This window comes from Syngnathus acus, chromosome 5, assembly GCF_901709675.1.
Source record: "Syngnathus acus chromosome 5, fSynAcu1.2, whole genome shotgun sequence".
In the NCBI taxonomy this organism is placed as follows: Eukaryota; Metazoa; Chordata; class Actinopteri; order Syngnathiformes; family Syngnathidae; genus Syngnathus; species Syngnathus acus.
Window position 1 is genome coordinate 11,228,521 of NC_051091.1, and position 21,648 is coordinate 11,250,168.

At 42.8% G+C, this 21,648-nt stretch overlaps 3 protein-coding genes across 4 annotated transcripts; all 3 read right to left on the bottom strand.

The window, feature by feature from the left end:
* Nucleotides 1-58: 58 nt before the first annotated feature.
* Nucleotides 59-3,499, bottom strand: hyal1 (hyaluronidase 1). The gene is made up of 4 exons (XM_037252279.1): nt 3,360-3,499; nt 1,933-2,822; nt 1,730-1,819; nt 59-1,620 (listed from the first exon to the last, which is right to left on the bottom strand). Exons 2-4 carry the CDS (start codon nt 2,818-2,820, stop codon nt 1,294-1,296), a joined length of 1,305 nt encoding a protein of 434 aa, XP_037108174.1. The 5' UTR covers nt 2,821-2,822; nt 3,360-3,499; the 3' UTR covers nt 59-1,293.
* A 497-nt stretch (nt 3,500-3,996) lies between these two features.
* Nucleotides 3,997-8,607, bottom strand: hyal2a (hyaluronidase 2a). Of its 2 annotated transcripts, none has more exons than XM_037251785.1 (4): nt 8,372-8,607; nt 6,624-7,555; nt 5,978-6,067; nt 3,997-5,384 (listed from the first exon to the last, which is right to left on the bottom strand). In XM_037251785.1, the coding sequence occupies exons 1-4, from the start codon at nt 8,394-8,396 to the stop codon at nt 4,980-4,982; spliced, it is 1,452 nt and encodes a 483-aa protein (XP_037107680.1). In that variant the 5' UTR covers nt 8,397-8,607; the 3' UTR covers nt 3,997-4,979. The 2 variants fall into 2 exon arrangements, with proteins under 2 accessions (XP_037107680.1, XP_037107682.1); XM_037251787.1 differs by having other exon boundaries at nt 6,624-7,596; nt 8,372-8,606.
* Nucleotides 8,608-11,832: 3,225 nt separating this feature from the next.
* On the bottom strand, nt 11,833-14,760 carry LOC119123024 (tumor suppressor candidate 2-like). Its single transcript, XM_037251788.1, has 4 exons — nt 14,698-14,760; nt 13,428-13,667; nt 13,195-13,315; nt 11,833-13,015 (listed from the first exon to the last, which is right to left on the bottom strand). Exons 2-4 carry the CDS (start codon nt 13,580-13,582, stop codon nt 12,950-12,952), a joined length of 342 nt encoding a protein of 113 aa, XP_037107683.1. The 5' UTR covers nt 13,583-13,667; nt 14,698-14,760; the 3' UTR covers nt 11,833-12,949.
* Between the last annotated feature and the right edge of the window lie 6,888 nt (nt 14,761-21,648).

The window sequence follows — 21,648 nt, forward strand, 5'->3', positions numbered from 1 at the left end:
ATGGGCCGTGATCCACTAGCCCCTTGGCGACAGAGGACAAGACAAGAAACGCCGAAGGAAGCGTTCACCAGTCTTGTAATCACCACATAAGCAGAGAAGCCATCATGATCAACAAGAGAGCTTAAAAATTGCAAAATATTATTCCTTGAACTTTCGAGGGATATTAACATAATGCTAATAGCACATGCTTTATATACTGTAAACATTTAATGACATAAACAATAGAGAAGGAAATTGTCATTATTGAGCATTGCCATATATGTAATGACTAATCCCCACAGTGCACATGTATGACATTCACGCGTCTAACGGCTGACAATCGGCTTAAATTATATAGACACATTGTCGATGTTTAACTGCCGAGGCAACCAGTGCGTCATCACCAGTTTCTATTCCAAATAGAGATCATAAACCTTTGCGTGAGATGGCATTTTAATTTCCCCTCACACTATTCCAAGACATTTGCTCTTCTTCTCAGAATAATTTATTTTTTTACAGTTACAACAAGGGCAACCAAAAAAAATAAAAAAAATAAATAAGCAGAAATACTGGAGGCAGCAACTGGAGGGGGGGGGGTCTTCATTATTCCATTAATACCAGCTAGTCCAGCAGTACCCATAAACATAAGCATACTTTTTTTTTTTTGTTGCTGACTCACGCCCAGCGTGCTATTCCGGAAAGGTCTCAAACAGCAACCAACTAAACCACTGCGCCAAGCACATGATAGACATTTCCATGTGGTCATTGTCAGCATGAAAAATACAAGCGACTTGATACAGGATCAACATTGAGGCACCGGCCTCATTTGAAAAGCTCACAACTGGCGAGGATGCTTTGAGCAAGGATACCTATTCAATACTTAATCTCAGAAATATTTCGTTTTCATGCTGTGTCATAGCACCCCATTGTAAATGCAAAATATCTTTTAGGTACACCAGGGACCCCCTACATCAAAAATGCACTGATGCAGTTCCTTACACTGGATTACATCACCACCTGTTGGTCAACAATGACACTACACAAAGTCTTCAGCAATAAGAAAAACATTTTGTGTCTATCAAACGTATAAAGTGAAGCCTCCACAAACGAAAATGATCACAAAAGGGAATTTCCACTTTTTAAAATTACAATGTGTTTTTAATTTACTTCAAAGTATTATTCACCACTTAAAGGAAGTGAAATTACATTGAATGGTTCCAGAAATTGAAAAACTATGTTATCTGTGGTACCTGATGGAAAACATTAAAAAAAAAAAGGACAACTTGTTCCATGAATCACTTACTGGATCAGTGTTTATCCGCGCCGGGGCGTGGCGCATCTGTCGCCCACCCACCCGGGGTAGCACTTGCATTCAAAGCGGGACATCATGAGCATCACATCCTGCGTGCTGAGCCGTCCCAAGACTGTGTAATGGCGCCCACCCTGCGCCCTCTCCTCTGACTTCACCTTCCAGCGGGCAGAGTGGAGGTGGAGGTAGACCTGCGACTCGGGGTCCCTCCTGGCGCACCTGCCTCTGGACGAGCACACGGTCTGGCTGCAGAAGATGGCCGCTGACGTGACATTGACCAAATAAGGACCCAAGGTCTCGTCTATGTACCATTTGACGGCGTTGCAAGAGGCCTGAGGGGAGAGAATCGTGGACTTGTCAAAATTGTAATATTAATCAAATGAAGGTCATCTAAAATTACAGGCAATTTTTTCAAAAATCGTATTCCCCTCTGTACAGTACCTTCGATTTGGAGAAAGTATGATCACCCCAGAGGACTACTCCTGCAGATCCCAAGGCGGCACTCTCTCCGACAGTGTAGACCAAATGCTCCTGCATGAGGGAAGCAAAAGATATGCGTTAGGAAAACCTATTTTTTTGAAGTCCTATGTTGATAAAAACTTCATATAAACGACTACAGTATTTGTATACGCCATTTTACTTACCTGGGAGAGAAACTGCAGCGAGTAGGTGTAGACGATGGTGGCATAGGGGACAACGGGCTGAGGCGGCGGCGCCACTCTGAAGGCTTCAAGAATGCGATGGCGAGCATAAAGTGACACCTCCCAGCCGAGGTTTCGCAGCTCCTGGCTGAGGTAGATGTCTGGATAGAGAGCCGACGAGACTTTCCAGAGCCATGTCAGCTCATTGTTTCTTTTGGACTCCACTGCGGGACACTCGCCCGTATAGTTGCCAGTTTTGTAGTAGTTGTAGCAGTTGGGGAACCCGTAGAAGCCCCACAGTCCACCGGGCCGCTCTTTCTGACCCACTTTCAGCGTCTCCTCCATGAACTTCCTGCCGGCCGCCTCAAACTCAACACGGGCTAAAGCGTCAACCTGAGCAGGTTTCCAGTCTGGATGCCTGCTTCGGACCAGTGCACGTGATCCTTCCCAGTACACATGTTTGGTGTCCCAGTTCCTCTCCCAAACGGGCCTCCAGCTCTCCCAGTCCACCACAGCCAGGCCGTGGAAGTCCGCGTCAGGGATGTACTTGCGGATATCATCTGTCGCCGCTCTCAGGTGCTTCTCAAGGCTGGCATTTTGCGGCACGCCGCCATTTACCGCCTCGCCTTGGCTGTAATACGGGTACACACCCAGCTTGTTTGTGTAGAAGATGGTTATATCGTCACCCATGAAGGTCTGGTTTTGGTTCTGGCCGATGCTGAACGTACCCAGGTCGAGATCCACGCCATATTGGGAGAGGCAGGCGGCCGAGGGTGCGTTCCACACACTCGCAAAGGGCTGCTGGGAGAAGGGGACTGGTGACAAGGTCACGCCCTGAAGGTGACTAAGTAAGCTAAACAACAGCAGCGGGATAGGATGAAAGCAGCTCATGCCTATGAGGAAGAAATAAAACGACAGAATATTAGTGATATAAATCATTTCTAATGTCACCACATAACTGAAATACCCTGTGTGACAGCCAGGCTATATATTTTTATCACAATAACAAGCCGTATGGCATTATCAACTGGATTGGTGCAAAAATACATCAACATGGCACCCTTGATTAATTACTGTTTTTAATTTAATTGTTTTCATATATGTATTAAGTCATATCCCAACCACAGCTATGTCAAAGTTTATTACATCATCACGTTATGTGGCAAAGTTCTTTTGCTTCAAAAGTCTTCCACAAGAGTGGACGTTGCACCATAAGGCATGTTGTAAACTTGTAAACTTCTAGCGCTAAACTCAACGTTAAGAGATGCAGACTCGAATTTAGACCTTTACAGATCCATTCTTAGAGTTTAGGTTTTGGTTTGAGTTCTCAATTCTGAAGAGGTGTGCAGGCAGCTCCACTTAAAACCCACGTCAAAAAGTAACAGTGTCATGCGAACAATTACCCATTTTCTTAAAAATGTCACACTTACCTTCCTTCGTTAGTAAGTATTTGAGTTGCTACACTAATTGTGATGAGTCAGTACATACTAAAAACAAGACAAGTCTTGTGACTAGAATACTGGAATGCACAAGAAAGAATAAGAGGAACAAAACAGACGAGCTCCTAGGATTTGTCACAACCAATCAGAGTCGTCCTTGGGGTTCCGCTCACTATGCTGCCCCAGCCAATAGAAATAGCCTATGGGATCTCCGACAGCCAATCGGGGGACTGTATTGTATAATAATATTTGACAATGCAGGAAATAAGAATTATAATGATCAATCTATTATCAATATTACGATTATGATTTTTATGAGAATGGAGGCAGTTAAGTAAACAAATTCATAAGATTTATATTTAAAATAAGGGAATTCAGAATGATTTAGAATAATTTACTGTTAATTTGCTTACTAAAGTTTATTAAAGCCTAAATGATTGTCTACAAAATTCTATAAAATTCCCCCCAAAATAAAATGTATAAAATGTTGAGATTATTTTGAAGACATAAAAACATGAAAATAAATTAGCAACAATGTCAGCAAATAAATGTAATATGATAATAGATCAAATTTATGATGCTAATTTAATTAGTCAAAATACAAAATATGTCAAACAGAAAATAAAGCACATTTCTGTAAGTGATTGTATTTATTGTTCAGAAAAGCATTTGCTCTTTACATAATGTATTTGAATTGATTCTTTTTTTTACAGTAAATGTTATTTCACACTGTAGTAGTAAATTAATTTAGTAGTCTTTGTGGCATTTAAGGCACAGAAATGTCATGTGAAAACAGATAAAGTACATTCAAATAAATACTGCAATGGCCTCCAGTATATAGCCTCAAGTCAGCTCAGGCACTGACTGCTCCACCTTTCCCTCAGCAAACATCTCATCTCATCCACTGTGGGAAACGTGGAATCTGACACCTTTGGGAGACATGGCGAGGACCAGGAAACTGGGAGCAAAACGTAAACACCGTCATTCCACCAAAGCCCTCGCTAGGTGAAAAAGTTACAAAAATAACATTCTTTCCCCTTTTTCATGCAACAGTGTTTTGCAAAAAAAAAAAAACACTTTTTGTCATCTGTTTTACAGCATTTGAAAGGCACCAGACAGGTATGTGTGTGTGTCTACAGCAGTAGTTCTCAAACTGGGGTCCACAAGTCATTGCTTGGGGTTCCACAAAATAATTTGCAATATATTATGTCTTATCATTTAAAAAGTACACAACTGCATATTACAAGTGACTCCTCTTTAGGCCACTCAATGCTTTGATGATTGTAAGGCATCATCAAATAAATTTGACATCCCTGCATTATTAGGCAAGTGTGAGTGATCAATTCTGTGCACAGGCACATCCTCCATTATAAGAGGGTGTGCACACTTCTGCAAGCGCTATATCTGTTGTTTATATTGAAATACCCTCTTTAAAAGTTTTTTTCGGTTTTTGAAATGATCTGATTTTGAAATGAAAATATTTGGACTTTTTCCACTATGTACACTTCCCAATCTTCCCTTGGAAATTCACAGTAAAATTTCCAGATGTTTTCCCACCTTAACAACCCAGGTAAGCGGTCCATGGACCCAAAAGGTTTGAGAACCCCTGGTCTACGGTATGTGTTGGACCTCAACATAGAAGAGCAGTAAGACAACCCACTGCAGTGCCGACACCGAAGTTCGACACGCTGCCCCTTTCTGGTATAGAGGGTCCATCTTCTCGCATCGCTCCCCCTCGAAGCCATTGTAACACTGGCACTGGAACCCGCCGGCAAAGCCCGCCGAGTCCCCTTGGACCGGTTGGCCGACCACCTCCAGCTTGCCGCCTGGTCCGACCCGCAAACTGTGCGTGGCGGGGTTTAGGTGCAAGTAAACGTCGGCGTCCGGGTCCCGGCGTAGGCAGCGGCCGTGGGAAGCGCACAGAGCCTGGCTGCATACCTCGGCTGCCGTGGAGACGTTGAGGAGGTATTTGCCCAGTGGACCCCGGAGATAAGCATCCAGCTCCGAGCAGGTTGTCTGGAAAAGAGCAAAGGCACGAAAGACAAGAGTTACGGCTTGCGGACAGGGGGCCCAATTTACGGACTGGGAAATAAATGTTGGCGTTGCAGAAAAATAAAATAAAGAAAAATAAAATTTCAAACAAGATCTTTTTCAGTGTTGTTTTTCTAGTGTCAGCTTTTTGGTAGTAATGCGCCTCTCTTGCCAAATTCAACTTGGGCCACCATTCTAGGCAGTACCTGAATTCTCTCACCAAAAGTCAGCTCGTAAATCATATACAGGGTGTATTGAGCTGGGCTTGTTTCATGCATTTCAACACACAAACAGATTAAAGCACAATTAGTGTAGCTTCGTCATTCGTTTTATTCGATTCTTCCAACGTTTTACGTGTCCTGCCAAGATTGAATGACATGGGTTTCACTCCTAAACAAACAAGGAAAGCCAGGGCCATCAAAGACGTTCCGTGTTACCATGTGACTCTGGTTTTTGATGTGGCGCCCCAAGGAAGAAAAAGAAAGACATCTGACAAGAGCAGCTGTTTGAAAAGGATTACATCACATGCAAATGTTGCATTTATACAGTATACGTGCGTCATGATTAGCGTGGTTTACTTTGTTGCTGGCGTAGGCTACGTCTCCCCACAGGATGATGCCAGCTGCGCCCAAAGCCACGCTCTCCCCGATGGTGGACACCAAGTCCATCTGGAACACATGACGATGCACTGAGTAAATGGGTCAAACTCAAAACAGATAGTGAGCAATTCTTTAAACAGAGGTTTCAACTCCAAGTTGTTGTCCACTGGCAGAGAATTACACTTTGTGTATTTAAAACACTTAATGCTAGCTTAATGCTAATACGCAATAAAAAATGCAATAGCCATCAACAGGGTGTTAGCGAGCTTTTCAAACACCTATCCGAACACAAATGCGCTTTATCAACACAGGAAAGGACTGCGCTTGCTGATAAGCTATGATTCAGTGAAGTTGCTGCTGATCAAAGTGCTGTGAAATGCAATTTCAATTGGTAGCAGAAAAAAAACAAGCGAAAAGCCAGGTTTTGTTTGTCTAAAAGGTCACAGAGAAAAGGTCACACTGAGCCAAGTTGTTGCGATTTGATAGACTACCGGTATCCGGGCTGAGTGATTTAGTGACCAACCCAGGACATATGCTCTTGCCCAAAGTCTACCAGGCTAGGCTCTAGTTCAGCCATCACTCTCGAGGAAATGGCTGGAAGGATGATCCAAGAAAGGTCTCTCACCTCTGTCAACTGCTCCAGAGAGTTCATGTATGTGGGTCGTGTGTACACAAAGACGGGACGCGCCAGGCCATCACCCGCCGACGCCAAACGCATGCCCTCCTTCACGCGGTTCCTCACAAATTGGCGCCCGGAAGCAGAGGAGCGCAGCACCGTGCCCATGTAGACAGACGGGAAGAGTGCCGTGCTCTCGGTCCACAGCCAATTGAGCAGCTCGTTGCGTGCCACCTCCACATCGGGGCAGCGACCTGTGTAGCTCTCCAGGGTCAGCCTGTAGTCGTGGTTGTAGCAGTCCGGGAACAGGTAGAAACCCCAAAGCTGGTTGGGTCTTAAGTGCTTGGCCAGCTTCAGAGTCTCAAGCATAAACGTCTTGGCGGACATTTCGAACTCCTGCATGGCCATTTTGGACACCTTCTCGGGTGGCCAGGTGGGGTTCTTCTGGCGCACCAGCTCACGGGAATGCCGGCGGTAAATGTCCTTAGCCTTCCAGTTGCGTATCCACAGAGGGCGCCATTCTTCCCAGTCAATAACCGCCAGGCCTTTGGCATTGGGCTCCCGTATGTACTTCTTCACCCCCTCTGGCATTTTGTCCAGGTGCTGCACCAGACTGGCGACCTGCGGCAGACCCCCATTGACGGGCGTTCCGTCCGGCTCAAAGTGGGGGTACAGGCCCAGGCGGTCATTGTAAAAGATGGTGAGGTTCTGCTTCACAAAACCTTCATTGGGAGAGGCCACGATCTGGAACTGGTCCAACTGGAAGGAGACGCGGTGCCGTGGAGAGCAGTCCTCTGTCGGGGCGTTCCACGCCAGCAGCAGGGGCTTCTGGGAGTACAGTGGCCATACTGTGGCTTTCAGTCCCACAGCTCCGGTTTCATCCCACAGTAGAACAATCAGCAGCAGCAGAGCTTTGCAATCAGCCACCGTCCAGTGCATGTCTCCAGATGGGAACAGACAGAATTGACTGTCACTCTCTGCTCTGTAATTAGCAAGACAGCTCAATGAGGTTATTTTTAGCTTTCCTTTTCCATCTACATCACAAAGATTTTCATGAAATGTTTTCAATAACCTCCAAACACAGTTAAGCTGCATAAGATGAGGCCCAGTTTCATCAAATTGCTGTTAGAGAGGTTTATTGTTGAGCTTTTGGGCTTTTCCTAACAGTAAAGCTTTTCTAGCAGTGAAGTCATAACACTGATTAAAGACAAATTCTAATCAGATGAGGCTTAATGTGTCAGTAAACTAAATATACTTGACTCTTATTTCTAGTGTCTTTACTTCTTATCTGTTTGTGCTTGTTTTGTTTTTAAGTTTTACCTATAAAAGGCAATGCAGATTTTACCATGTGTTGTTTCACAAAAAAAAAAAAAAATCCACCTCTTACGGAACCTAACTCAATTTGGAAATATTCCCAAATATATTACTATAATACATATAGTGGGAACGAATGAATGGAATTTTTATTTATTTCAAGGGGGACGATGAGTTTTCTGTAAAATGGTGCATTTTTAACAATTGTAAGGATTAATTTCTAAATAGTTATCACAGGAACATGACATAACATTATAAAGCTGGTGTCATCGTCGCACTTTACGTGCTTTACATATAAAGGCATCTTTTAGAAACTTCTTGACCTAGAAAAGACGTTCACTGACGTTTTTTTCTATTCTACTTGTATTGTCAGTTCATAAACAAAAATGTTATATCTCATAAATTCAAGATCAAGTCATCATCAGTTGAGGGAGTTTACTTACCTTTCCCAACAGGGTGGACAAGCATTCCCCAACGACAAGTCACACCACCGTTTTAGGGTTTAAGTTCCCTCAAAGTATTAAAGAAGAAAAAGTGAGCATCGCTGTTGTTTCCTTTATGTTAAGAAGCTGCAGAAGTGTTGCGCCGTCCAGCATGCGAGACGGTTCAGATGGCCTCCCAGCGGGCTGAAGACACGAGCAGCAGCTGCCCCCTGCGAAGATACAACCACCACTGGAACATTCCATTCGGGTGAAACAAAAGGGGGCCGTACCGTAGCTTTCCGAAATCCGCGCATCCTGTCAAACCACCTCTTGTGTCCAAAAAAAACCGAGAATTCAAATTTGTGTGGTATTAGAGTGATTCTGCTTCGGAATTTGGCTGTATTCACCTACAACAAGTCTCCCAAACACCCTGTGGGGTAGCGGTGGAATGGTATGCTCCGAAAAGTTTGTCACAGGCCATGTGAAGCAGATAGAGTAGAAATTCATGCAAGGTCACAGCCACTCTGTCTCTTTCCTAAAAATAAAAAGCAGGGACGCAAATGAGCACTTGCCCCGAGGTGGCTTTTAACTATAATCAGATAAATGCATGCCAATTTGGTTGAAACTTTACTCAAAATTCATTCATGCTTTTCTACCCATTAGTTTGGGGATAGGAACACGCATTAAATATGATTTCCAGTGATTATACAGTAATTTGGTTTAAAATAAATACCACGCAAATGGTTGCAATTTGTTCCGATTTCACAGGAGATTTTCTTAGGGGAAATTGAATTGATTGTTTACAGCAGGAGTTTTGTGCTCAAGGGCCTTTTTTGAGTTAATAATAAATGGACCGGTGGGCCAGGTCATTTGTAGATGAGGTCGAATAATATTTGAAAAAGCATAAGATGTAATTGCTGCAAGGTGGAATCCACGCATCTCAAAAGGTTTACTTTTCAGGAAAAAAACAACATTTTGCATTAATTACCAAGCACCCCATTGTTAAATTTGGTATTATACCTTATATTGCTATCATATAAAAAAAATGTCAAGAGTCAATTTAACTGAAAAGAAATACCCCAAAAATGAGAGCAATACTGCCATCTACCAGAGTGGCTGTGCAATAACATTTGATTATGTTATTGATCCCAAGTTAAGATGTTCAATAGGCTTGAATGTACGACACAGCTTCAACAAAACTTCGGCGTCTTACTACTAACAGCGTACATGCGAGATGTGAACAGTCATACTCTTGATTGCTACTGCGCCGCACGCTCGGGCAAGCGCCTCCGAGCCGACTGCAATTAGTGGCGGAAGGAGCATTCAGAGGGCCTCACTTAAATCTAAGACATTGAGGTAAGAGAGTTTGGACGAGCGACCAACAAGAAGCACACAAAGGAAAAGTGGAATTAAAAACACCGGTTTCCGTGCAAAAACACGACGAAGGTACGGTCAATAAATGAGAAAATAGGATTCTGAATGGCTCCTTTTTTTAGATTTCCTTTCAGTGGTTTGTTGCTCTATAATTAGTTGGGGTTTATTTCACATTTAACTTTTTTTTCTTCCAAGCTTGCAACTTAAGTGGTGGCTGTTCTGCCACCTCTCCATTGAGACAGCGGGCATGTGTTTTGCACATGCCCACCATGCCTAGAGGCAGGCGACGACAGCCCCTGGCAGGACACCAGCAAATGCTGAAGATAAGAGAGGCTGTGTTTACTGTACTGGAATTGTGTCGAAAAGGTGGGGAGGAAACTTGTCCACTCAAGCACACCTAATGTTAACTTTTCCAGTGCGACATGGCAAAATTTGGTCACTTAATGTTGCTTTGAGGAGAAGAAAAACAATGACTCATTAATCAGAGTTGAAATGTCATATCATTGATTTATTCGTGACATTTTTGTATCTCAAAAATGATCACTTTTCAGGCAAAGTTGCCCGACAGGACCTTTCCAGAGCGTACATGAGGTGGAAGTGAGACGTTTTCCGCCGTTTGTTTCCCAAGCCAGTGCTGACTCACCAAAGTGTCATCGAGGTCCCTCCCACCGAGAGCTTTAGGAAAGAATCCGAATGAATTGAAGAAGGCTGGGAAAAGGAACAAAGCCATGCTTGCTTGTTTCCCCTCAGGGGGGCTCCGCCTCCTCTTTTGACCTTGGCTTCCTGAACGTGACATCAGCAAAAGGCAGGAAGTCCAAACAATGGCAGGGAAACGGTGAGCACACCCTGCCACCTTCACTTTGGGGGCCACGCCGCTCTTTGATTGCGATGGAATGTATTTGGGCGAGGGGTCCATTAACTGAAGGAAATCTGCCGGGCCCACCCCAACCCGTACCCCCATGTATATATTTCTTAAGTCTGAGGTCTGGGAATGGGTTTGATTATCTTGTCATATGGGTGTGTTGAGAATGGTTTTTTGTTTTTTTTTAGAGTTCTCAAGACACGACTGTGCAAATAAACTTATCGAGCTAAAATAGGAAGGAATCTGATATCACGCCCTTTATAGTTCCGTTATTCTCAGCGCTTTAGATTAAAGCAAAACATTTTCAGTGATCCTCAGGATGTTCCTGTGCAGAAAGAAAGCAGGAAGAGGACAGAGCCTTGGAAGGGAAGTAGAGTGAAGCAAAAGTTCCTCAATGGAAATATTATAGCAGTCTCATCCTGCCCATGACCAGAATTGTGGCCTGACACTCAATGTGATCATTACCTTGATGGACAAAAAGTCCCGATAAGGACAAAGGTCGCAGTTTAGATACATTTGTGACAAAAGTGGTAATGTATTTTATATCCTGTATTACAGTCAAGCCACCTTTTTTCAGTTTCTCACTGAGCACGTGTCAGCCGCAGTAGCCGTTCCTCTTGTAACTCTGTCACACATGATCACCAAGAACCCATATTAAATGCAATAAAGCCGGGTGGCCCCAAAAGAAGAGGAGTTTATCTTTCCCGATTGCTCACTGAGCTCCCAGCATGACATCAAAAGAGACTCGGAGAGGAAGCGCATGAAAATGAGTGACCTCTGGCACCGGAACACACTCAACCACATTCCACACAATTATAGACGGCACGGCAAGCCTGGAAAAGAACAGCAGGTCATTTACTGCTCACGAAAGAGGCCTGGAAATATGTTTACATTGCCATTAAGCCTTGGTGCCCTGCCAAAGCGGTGACGGCCATGCCGCAAATTGTCATGATTGTAGTCTTAGTCCGTTAGCTGGGCCCTAGAATTACATGACAAGCACAATAGCCAGAGGATTGTTATGAAGCAAAGGCACCAACTCGCTCAGTCAGGCGTTTGTTGAAATGATGCCATCTAGTGGTAAAACATAAATTACAAGAACGTGAACATACTCGTAGCTAAATGCTAGAAATGCAGCATTTAAAAGTCGGTCAGGAAATTACAGTTTCATCAATCTGATAAATAAATAAATAAATAAATAAATAAAGAGCTGTTAGCGACACAAACTCTGTCCCAACACAAGAAGTTCAGCTCAGTAAACTATTTATTCAAGTATTTCCAACTAATGCATCAGAATTATTTACAGTGCATCATTTTCACTAGTGCAGGTCTGAGTTCACGTGACTGAACAAGGCCCACAAATGGAATTTTTATTTCGCTAAAACACCACCGCCACCCTGCCGCATATTTACACATTCATTCATTTAAAGATGAGTTCACACACATACACAAACACACACTTGCTACATGTGTACGGCTTACTCAAGGCAGATACTAACTGCCATTTTGTATAAGCAACTATGAAGCCACACTGAAAAGAAGGAAAAAAATAGCTGCATTATTTCATTATTGACAAGTCATCAATAGGATACGACAAATGCCAATTCCAATACATGTTATAACAAAATCCAGGTAACCGAGTAATCAACCAATTAATAAAAAAAAATAATATATATATACAATGAATAAAATAACTTTTTTGGGTCCCTTAAGATATTAATTAATGGCAGAACATTTGAAAGTTTTACTGTGTCTTTATAAGACACAGCAGAAAGAAGAATCTGCACGCAAGTCAAAGCAAACAAATGCATCTCGAAAAAAATATATATATTACAAATATATATCACAAGACACAAAAAAAATTATGTTATGACTTGACAACTCTCATAATTTTCATTTTTCTATTTCTCTTTTCAGTGTGGCCTGAACACCCCTTAGTATTTTTTTGCACAAATAACACCTCAAAGGAGAAATACAGCATAGTATGATGTTTTGTTTTTAAAGGAGACATAATGTGCTTTTTTCCTGTCTTACTAACAGATCTGAAAAATGACTTTTTTTAACTCTGAAATTAGCCTGTTTTGAGAGAGCTGTCCCATTGCTCACACCAACCTCACTTTTGTATACAAGCCAATAAAAAGTCAATTTTCCACAATATGTCCCCTTTAAAGTCTTCTTGTATACTGTATCAGCTAGTCAGTGAACACATGACAGACACCGGTACTACCTGCGTGTGAATGACAAAACATGGATGTCACTTGGTAATGGACGTTTTCTTTCTCCGGACCACAGTTCATATTTGGACTGACAGACTTGGTCGGGTCTGACCTCTTTAAGGAAGAGTTCATGGTATGACAAAACAACCTTCACACCTCACAGAGGATGATGGGGAAGTCTACGTGAATACAGGGATGCTGCAGTTTCACAATTCCCTAAAAAAAAAAAAAAAAAAAAAAGAAAAAAAAGAAAAAAGAAATGACATCACAATAGACTTCATTTAATTCGGCAGCATTTCAGTTGAGTTTTAGCATTCAGGCGCAATTTCCAACACAAATAACATTTTGTAGTTTAGTGTTCAATAACACTTTTCTTCCCAACACTTTGAGCTCACCTGTGGGATCAAATTCTTCTGAATTCTCTTCAACTTGGATTTTTTCCGGCCGTTTTTTGTCACCACCGTCTCCTCGTAGAATTCGTGGGCAAGGTCGCCATCCTCGTCGTAGTATAGCGAGCTGCCCAACACAACAGTAACTTTAAACATGCAACCTGCAACTCAAAGTTTAATCATTGTACAACTTTGGAGGTTCCACCATAACCAAAAATAATTTAATCATCTGTGTTTACCTCCTCCTTGTAAAAACAAAGGGTGTTGCATTTCTGGAACATTTAAGGCGGGCCACCGACTGCTCGCTGCCATTAACGGCAGAGTCCCCTCCCGACCCGCTACTGGAAAAAGGCCAGGTGCCTTTGGCTTTGGATCCGCTTCCTCCCATTCTCATCACACGTAAGGCATCATTAGGTCTTCAGTTGAAGCGCTAATCTGGTTCTTGAACCAGCCTGGCAATTCCTTAATGAAGCCGGGAGCTGAGTAAGTAATGAGACAATACAAATCACACTTCATTCTTGTGGCCACAATTAAACAACTCACCATATTAAGTTGAGTGAACTGATCGGTCGGGCCGAATTTGAGCATTTTAGCATCAGAACAAAAACAGCAGGGATCTAATTGTCGGATGTTTTGAAAAGATTTGAGAAGTCTGATATGTGTTTATCTTGCATATTGTGCACATTATGATGAATGCCAGAGCACTCTAACAAAATAGTGCTGTTTGCCAGAATACTAACTAACACCAGTTCTCAAATTACTTCACTGGCTTCCTGTTAGTGAAAGGCTAGAGTTGCAAAATATTTTGGTTGACAACGCAAGTATTAAATACATCCTGGATTTATATGCTCCATGTGAAGCATCTGGTGCTCTCAAGTAATCAGAGACAGGTTTATTGAAACCAATAAGCATATTGAATGTATACCTCGCTGGCAATTAACACTGAACATTGCTAGTTTAGTAGAAAATTATCATTTTAAAAATAAAGACAACTTATAGAGCTCTTGCATTGAATTCACTGAAATGCCCAGTGAGTACATGGTGGTTCCTGGATGCTTATTTAAAAGATAACAATAAAACAAAAACTCGAAACAGCTATCAAATAACAAGCAGTTACAAATAAAATCGTTTAATGTTAAGTCATAAGTTAGCTTTAGTGCGGGGGATGCTAACCAACTGGGCCATAACAAACTGACCTGACGTCATAATTATTAGCCTTACTTTCATGGGATAGTATTGATCACTCCACGTGTTTCGTACACAAAACATACATGTTACAATGACGACAGAAAATCTATTTGGAGCAAATAGTCGGTTAGGAAGGTGGCTAACCAACCACTAGCTACTGCTAAGTGAACCATGCTAGCCCTTTAGCCTCCTCTGACGCAGCTCAGCAACGAGAGTTAAAACGTAAAAGACACCTGTTATTTAAATAAAATGCTTTACTCTCTTTAACGCTATTACCGGGCAAACCGTGGCTCCGAACCGTGTTACCGTTTCACAACCTACCTTCTACACCTTTTAATCTCCATGATGTAAACGCTCGTTGCTAGGGGCGGTTGCAGTGTAGGGTAGGGATGGGCGGATCGATACCAGAATATCGATATATCAATCCAGGCTGCTCATTTTTGAGTATCGATCTCCCTAGCTAAAATATCGATACTTACAATTATTTAATTATATTTTTCCTCATTTTTTTCTGCTCCAATTTGACGACTTGCACTCATGCTAGCACTACTTTTCCTTCCGCCTGCTGCACCGGCGTGTCCTGCTCTGCTCTGCTCCCGCCCCCTTTTCTCACAAGCCAAGCCCTCCTCCTCCGCCTCCCGTTCCAATCCAAACACAAACAAGCATGGCCACGGCGGCGGCCCAGTCCGAACTAAGAGAAGTCTGGTTTGGAGGTATTATATTTTAGTTAATAACAACGAGGCAAGATGTGAAATATGTCACAAAACGATTAAATATTGTGGCAACACCACAAACTTAACAAAACATTTAAGTAAAATTCACCCCACTGTTCATGAAGAGCTGCAGTTGAAACGTGCCGCAGACACTAAGGCAGCGACGGAAAACCCTGCAGCCACACCGAGGCTAAGCTTAGAAGCAGCGTTTCAGAAAGGCAAGACATATCCAGGTATCAGGTGCTAACCAAAAATCGTAAGCAGTTGTGGTTGATGTGCTATTTGAAGCAATAATTACTGCGCTTTAGTCAGTCATTTATAAATAAAGTTTTCCCCTTTTCAATTTGTGGTCGAACGCCATACGTTTTATTTGTAACTCCACTTCCTATAAACAACACTAAAGTATTACAATATTAAATGTAAGTATCCAGTGGCTTTACAAATTGATAGTTTTGCTGCTCATGACGATTAAGCCCTGCATCTCTGTTGGTACCATGTCTCTTTTTACAATATACTAAAAGACAAAACTTTTTCCCAACAACAGAGAGAGAGAGAAAAAAGTAAAGAATAGCTCCTTTTAATTAAAGTTATACTATTAATATGCATCTTCCATTAATGTTTTTCTAAAAAGGTTAATAATTCATGTACATGACGTAATACTTTTTTCTACAAAATTCAATAGATGACTCTCCAAGAGCAAGAAACATCACAGACCTGATTGCCAAGATTTAAAAAAAAATTTATGGCGGGAAATTACACTTCCGGTATCGATATCGGATCGATATCGGGTATTTTTGGGCAGGAAATACTTGGTATCGGATCGAATCCAAAATCATTGGTATCGCCCATCCCTAGTGTAGGGATCAAGATAACACACCCCTTAAAGGCTCAATCTTGTATGTATACGCTTGAAATAAAACTTGTGAGAAGTTAAAAAAAAAAACACCAAACATCCTGATAGAAATTTATTTAAATTAGTGCACATTTGTCACATTTAAAAGGATGTGATAGTCACTTGAATGTCGACTTTAGGCACCAGTTAATCAACAGTCCTGCTATTGTTCTCTAATAGACTTTATATAAAATATATGTAACATCTCAATCTTAAAACTTTACATTTTTCTATAGTGACAATCCTCACTTGATTGGTACCAAGTGAACTTTTTTGGCAAGAGAGGCAGGTTACTACCTGAACTGATTTTTCTAGTTGACATTTGTTGAGAAAAACCATGAACAACCTGGACCTATCAATTTGCAGGGAGAGCTTCATTTCTTTCACCAAAGGTCTGGCGGGATAAGATTTGGCTCATGTGTTATCTTGAGTAGAAGCACTACAGATAGTCAAGTACAACAACAAAAATATGGATTCTCTAAGTAATCATGTGCAGGACCATTGCATTATTCTGATGAAATAGTCTTTCAGTGAACTTGTGTACATTTAAAAGGAAAAAGACAACATGAAAAAAAAGCTAAGTTAGCTATTATACAGTAAAAATTCATTCACAATCACAGTCAATACGAGTGACTGACATTGGTGCTCAGACATTCAGCATCTCGCAATAATGTTCACACACCCATATCACTCATAAATGGACAGTGGGAAAAAAAAACCTGCACCCTTTGTGGGTCTACAGCGTCAGGGATGTCAAAGTCATTTTTTTCGGCAGGCCGCATTGTAGTCATAGCTTCTTTCGGAGGGCCATTATGACGGTCAACCCAAATAAAAGTATGAGCACCATATGAGCTACAAAGCAAACGGACAAATAACTCCTTTTCAAATCAGACAAGTAAAAACTGGTGAAATATTTAAAAAAATAATGATAATAAAAAAAAAAGAAGATACTATTGAAAGTGAAGCCAATTTGCAATTCTAGTCATGACACCCAATTTGTCTTGGCGGGCCACATAAAAGGATGAGGCGGGCCGGTCCGTATCCTGGCCCCCGCCCGGGGGTTCGACGCGGGTGCTCGAACGGTTGTCGCCTCTTGATGACGTCGCCAACGCGCTTCGCTCTCCACAGCGTTTGACAAATTCGGACGCGTAAGGGAGCAAAGGGGAAGACATTTGTTGCGCGTGTTGTGTATTGTTTGTCACTCTCTTGTGCTGGGCGTCCAGCCAGAACATGTTTGGTTCTTTGTGTCGCAGAAGTAAGTCCGCTTTTATACGCCAACAGCCGGTCGCCACTGCGCCGCAGCCCGGGCCCGCAAAGCACCTTGTCCGCCTTGGAAGGGCCCGCTAGCGAGATAGTGTCGGCCTTGGCTGTCGTGTCCAAGCAGAACTCGTCTCCCGGCAGCAGAACCGAGCCCACTTTGGCTTTTAATCGAGACAACATTGTGGCTGGCGTTCGCGCTCACGTGTGCAGCGAACGCACTGCTTGCTTGTCTGTTTGTGTTGACGCGCCGAACCAGCTCGCAGCGACACCTCGCGGACGGGAGGAACAACCCCGCAGTCACGTCCCTGTGACGCAGAGCACCTATGAGTCATAGGTGTCATAGGCTATGACGCCACAGAAATAGCCACAGAAGAGGACTGTTTTTTGAATTGCTTTTCCTTAACTAGCAACTCATAGAAGTGGGGTCATGAAATGAATTGCAACCGAGTTTGTGTTTGCAACATAAAGAGCAAGTTGACACAGACAGTGTGGATCGGTCCATGCTAACTTTAAGTAAGCGAATGCAGTGTTTTTCAACCGGGGTGCCGCGCCACGCAAAATATTGTCAGGGGTGCAGTGGGGAATTCTCCAATTTGTGCGCCCGTGCGGTGTAGCGCCCGGCAGTGTAATCATATCTTCCATATCTGAAGGTGGCAGCAGCAGCAGCAGGTAGCGATTTGCCTCGTGCTTCTGCAAGAAAGAAATTTGGCGACGCAGCGGCAGGCAGGTATATGGGTCATACCAAAGACCCATTGCCTCCCTGCTTGGCACTCAGCGTTAAAGGTTGGAATTGGGGGGTTAGATCACCAAATGATCCCCGAGCGCGGCACCGCTGCTGCTCACTGCTCCCCTCTCCCCCATCCCCAATGACACGGGATGGGTTCAATGCAGAGGACAAATTTCACCACACCCAGATGTGTGTGTGTGTGTGTGTGTGTGTGTGTGTGTGTGTGTGTGTGTGTGTGTGTGTGTGTGTGTGTGTGTGTGTGTGTGTGTGTGTGTGTGTGTGTGTGTGTGTGTGTGACAATCATTGGGACTTTAACTTAACTATATAACATTGGCTGGTCAATCACTGATTTGCACTATAGAAAGGCACAGAAAGAAAGTCATTGGTCCACCTAATTAGATTAGATTACGTCTAACATTAGATACTGAGCAATTAGTGTATGCTGAATTTTATTTTGTGTGCAGCATGGAGTTTCTTGTGCGCGGAGACTTCGCGAGCAGTGCGCAATTGCGCAGCTAGCTGCGCAGCTTAGAGGGAACACAAGCGCTACTGTGTGGACAGATCTGAGTGACCGCTTGGAAAAGAAGGTGTCTGCAAAGGCTCTGTACACCTTTGTTTCGTTTCATTTCATTTATTTTCAAACATGTGAAAAAAGAATAAGATTATTGTACACAATGACAAGACATGACAAAATACATGCATATACATATATACACATACAGACATACCTACATACATACATATACATATATATATATATATACATACAAAAATATACATATATATACATATACACATACACATGCCTACAAGCGTAGCAATAAAGATATAACCGCAAAAGAACCATAAGTCACATTCACATGTCTGAAAAGGAGTAGGAAGAAGTATAATTTATTTAATCCCACCCCCTTTTAATAATCCCTAAATACCCAGCCAAAAATCATTTTGCCTCAGTTATCCCAACAAAATACTAAATTACTAAATTATCTCCCACCTGCTGCTCGCTAGACACTAAACATGTACCTACACACTATTAATACATACGTATATTTCACACACAGACACTTAACGTACATACATACCTCAAATACAACACAAAGATACCTGAATGGTAGAAATAAACAAAATAAAACAAAAAATAAAAAGCAGCCTGAACAAAACAATGTAAAAACAAACAGACACAATCTCTGGCCAGCTCTGGGATTCAGTCAGGATGAAACCGATCGTGAAACTAGCAGTGAAGCAAGCTCGGAATCGGGCCCTGAACGGTCATTTCAGCTTCGTATTCCTTTTGACGAGTGGATGGGATTTCTTCCGGAAAAGGCTGAATACAAAGATAGGAACTGTCGGACCCAGAAAAGAGAATATACAATTTGGAAGCCTGGCACCTGGACGGCGGACCCACATCATAAATGAACAAATCTGGAAAACAGTCCAAATTCCTTGCACGTTTGTTTTTGAAAGAGCCAAGGTCTATCCATCGGTCTCAAATAATGATATCCAAATCAGAGGAGTGCAAACTGCAAGGAGTGTCATGGCCTTCTCAACATGAATTGTGGCGGAGCGCCAGAAATTAACAGCCCAATAGTATTGAACTGTTTCATTAAGAACAGCGATGACTCCCTACACGCGGGTAGCTCAAAGCACTTTCTATCTGGAAGGAACTTTGTGAGGGCAGGACGGAACCACATGTATGGCGAGCATCGCAGGCAAATAGACGGATGGACTTTGGAGACCCTGAGCCGAGCCACCTGCCAAATGTGGCCACCCTGCGCAAGGCAAAGCAAGAGAGAAATGATTTGGCATTGGGTGACAAAAATCCCATTTTCTCATTGCAGATGTGGAAATACAGTGCACCTCACAGTGACAGCATCAAAGACATTGGACGTGACGAGTTTGTCGGTCACTATTGGAGTCAAACCCAAATGCGTGTGTACAAGAGCTGACAGAAAGCAGCACAAACGAAGCACAAGCGGACGCTACCATTTTGGGTCCATTTGGAGGAAAAGGGGGGGGGGGGGGGGTTGGGGCTGGGGGACGTCCTCGCTACAACATAAATGTGTCATATCTACCAAATCGTAGCAGGACAAACGAAAATCTTTGCAGCACAAACGAACGCTACCATTTTGGGTTCATTTGGAGCAGATGGGGGGCTGGGTGAACTCTGGATGACCTATACAATCATCGTTCATAACTAAAATACCATAGCAGCGCAAACAAAAGAAAATGTTTGCTGCACAAACCAAACAGACTATTTTGCGTGGGCTGGGGGGCCAGGTGGAGCCAGTGAATTCAACGATGATTCTGTAACTTTGTTTTACGAGGTGTGAAATCCCAACATGTCCTCCTTTGCTACTCTTTTGCTAGTTGAAAAAAACACCCCAACAACAACTTTTCTCTTCCCGAGTGGCAGGCGGAATGACAGAAGTGGACTGGATTTCAGTCCTTGAAATGATTCAGCATCTTGAAACTGGTTGATGATTATCGTGAGAAGAAATATGCCTTGTTGATTTTGTTGGGTGCATATATGATTTCAGTTTATTTCTGTCATATTTGATTCTTGTCAGCCATGCAGGTGGCACCATTTGAAAAAAAACTTGCAACTGGCCATCAAATCTTTGTTGTTGTTGTTGTAACTACCAGAAAAGAAGGCAGCTTGAATTGTTTGGTGTTTAAAAAAAAAAAAGAAAGAAAAGAGGCGTGACTCGACAAGACGTCTTCCTTTCCATATCTTTTGGCAATAGATGAAAAAGTTGGATGTGGACTCTTTCGACGTGGGCCGCACTTGAGTAAAAAACAAGCTTGCCTGGCCAATTGGCAGGCAGCACGTGGACTGACTTTACAGTCCCTGAAATGACTCAGCATCTCCAAACTGTTTGATGATTATTTATCTCATGAAAGACAATTCTTCTTCCCTCTTCAGTGACATTACGCTCCGTCACGCACGAGAGCACCGAAATGACCCACTTCGACGTGGGTGCGTGGCACTTGCTTGCATCCAGGCCTCAATCGGCAACGAGCAAATACCAAAGCTATTTTGCTAACATCACAAGAAAAGTATCAATTTGAGAACAAAGTATCAGTGTGTCTGGGAGTTAAGTTTCGTCTTTTTTTCTCCGCCCGTTTCCGGCAAAGTGACGCACGCTCAGGCCGTCTTGGCTCCATTTAAGGTCATTTGGCGGTGCACTTGCCGTCAATCGGAATTTTACCGATTCCACCGTTGTCGTGTGTGTGCGCATGCGTGGCTGACAGAGTTAGGTTTGGCTCCTCCAGTGACTTTGCCCAGGTTTCATTCAAGGTGCGTGCGTGTGTGTGTGTCATTTTGGAGCCAAATATTGTTAAGCACCCTGCCAGGCTTCCTCTGCTGCCGTCAACACGCTGACCCGACAGGAAAGGGAGATGGAGCTTCAGACCATGCAGGTTGTAATTGTATCATTTACAGTGCATGCGTGCATGCGTGTGTTTGACTCTCAATACTTTGGTCAAGTTTGATCGGTTTCTTCAAAGGCGGCCCTTACACTCGGCCTAAAAAAAAACATCTTTTAATGATCATTTTCTTTCCAAGTTGTTCTCACTCATATCAATGCATATTTGGATATTATTCCTAAAAAGCACCCTCCGTTTTATTTGATCCATGACATCCAAATACTCATTGATGTGAGTGAGAACAACTTGGAAAG

Excerpts from the sequence above, each read along its gene's own strand:
- hyal1 (XM_037252279.1), bottom strand. The coding sequence starts at position 2,820 with ATGAGCTGCTTTCATCCTATCCCGCTGCTGTTGTTTAGCTTACTTAGT. Across the intron at positions 1,820-1,932 it reads CGCTGCAGTTTCTCTCCCAG|GAGCATTTGGTCTACACTGT; the intron begins GTAAGTAAAATG and ends TCCCTCATGCAG. Across the intron at positions 1,621-1,729 it reads ATACTTTCTCCAAATCGAAG|GCCTCTTGCAACGCCGTCAA; the intron begins GTACTGTACAGA and ends CTCTCCCCTCAG.
- hyal2a (XM_037251785.1), bottom strand. The coding sequence starts at position 8,396 with ATGCTTGTCCACCCTGTTGGGAAAG. Across the intron at positions 7,556-8,371 it reads TGTCCACCCTGTTGGGAAAG|ACATGCACTGGACGGTGGCT; the intron begins GTAAGTAAACTC and ends TCCCATCTGGAG. Across the intron at positions 6,068-6,623 it reads CTCTGGAGCAGTTGACAGAG|ATGGACTTGGTGTCCACCAT; the intron begins GTGAGAGACCTT and ends CATGTGTTCCAG.
- LOC119123024 (XM_037251788.1), bottom strand. The coding sequence starts at position 13,582 with ATGAGAATGGGAGGAAGCGGATCCAAAGCCAAAGGCACCTGGCCTTTT. Across the intron at positions 13,316-13,427 it reads TTTGTTTTTACAAGGAGGAG|CTCGCTATACTACGACGAGG; the intron begins GTAAACACAGAT and ends TGTGTTGGGCAG. Across the intron at positions 13,016-13,194 it reads AGAAGAATTTGATCCCACAG|GGAATTGTGAAACTGCAGCA; the intron begins GTGAGCTCAAAG and ends TTTTTTTTTTAG.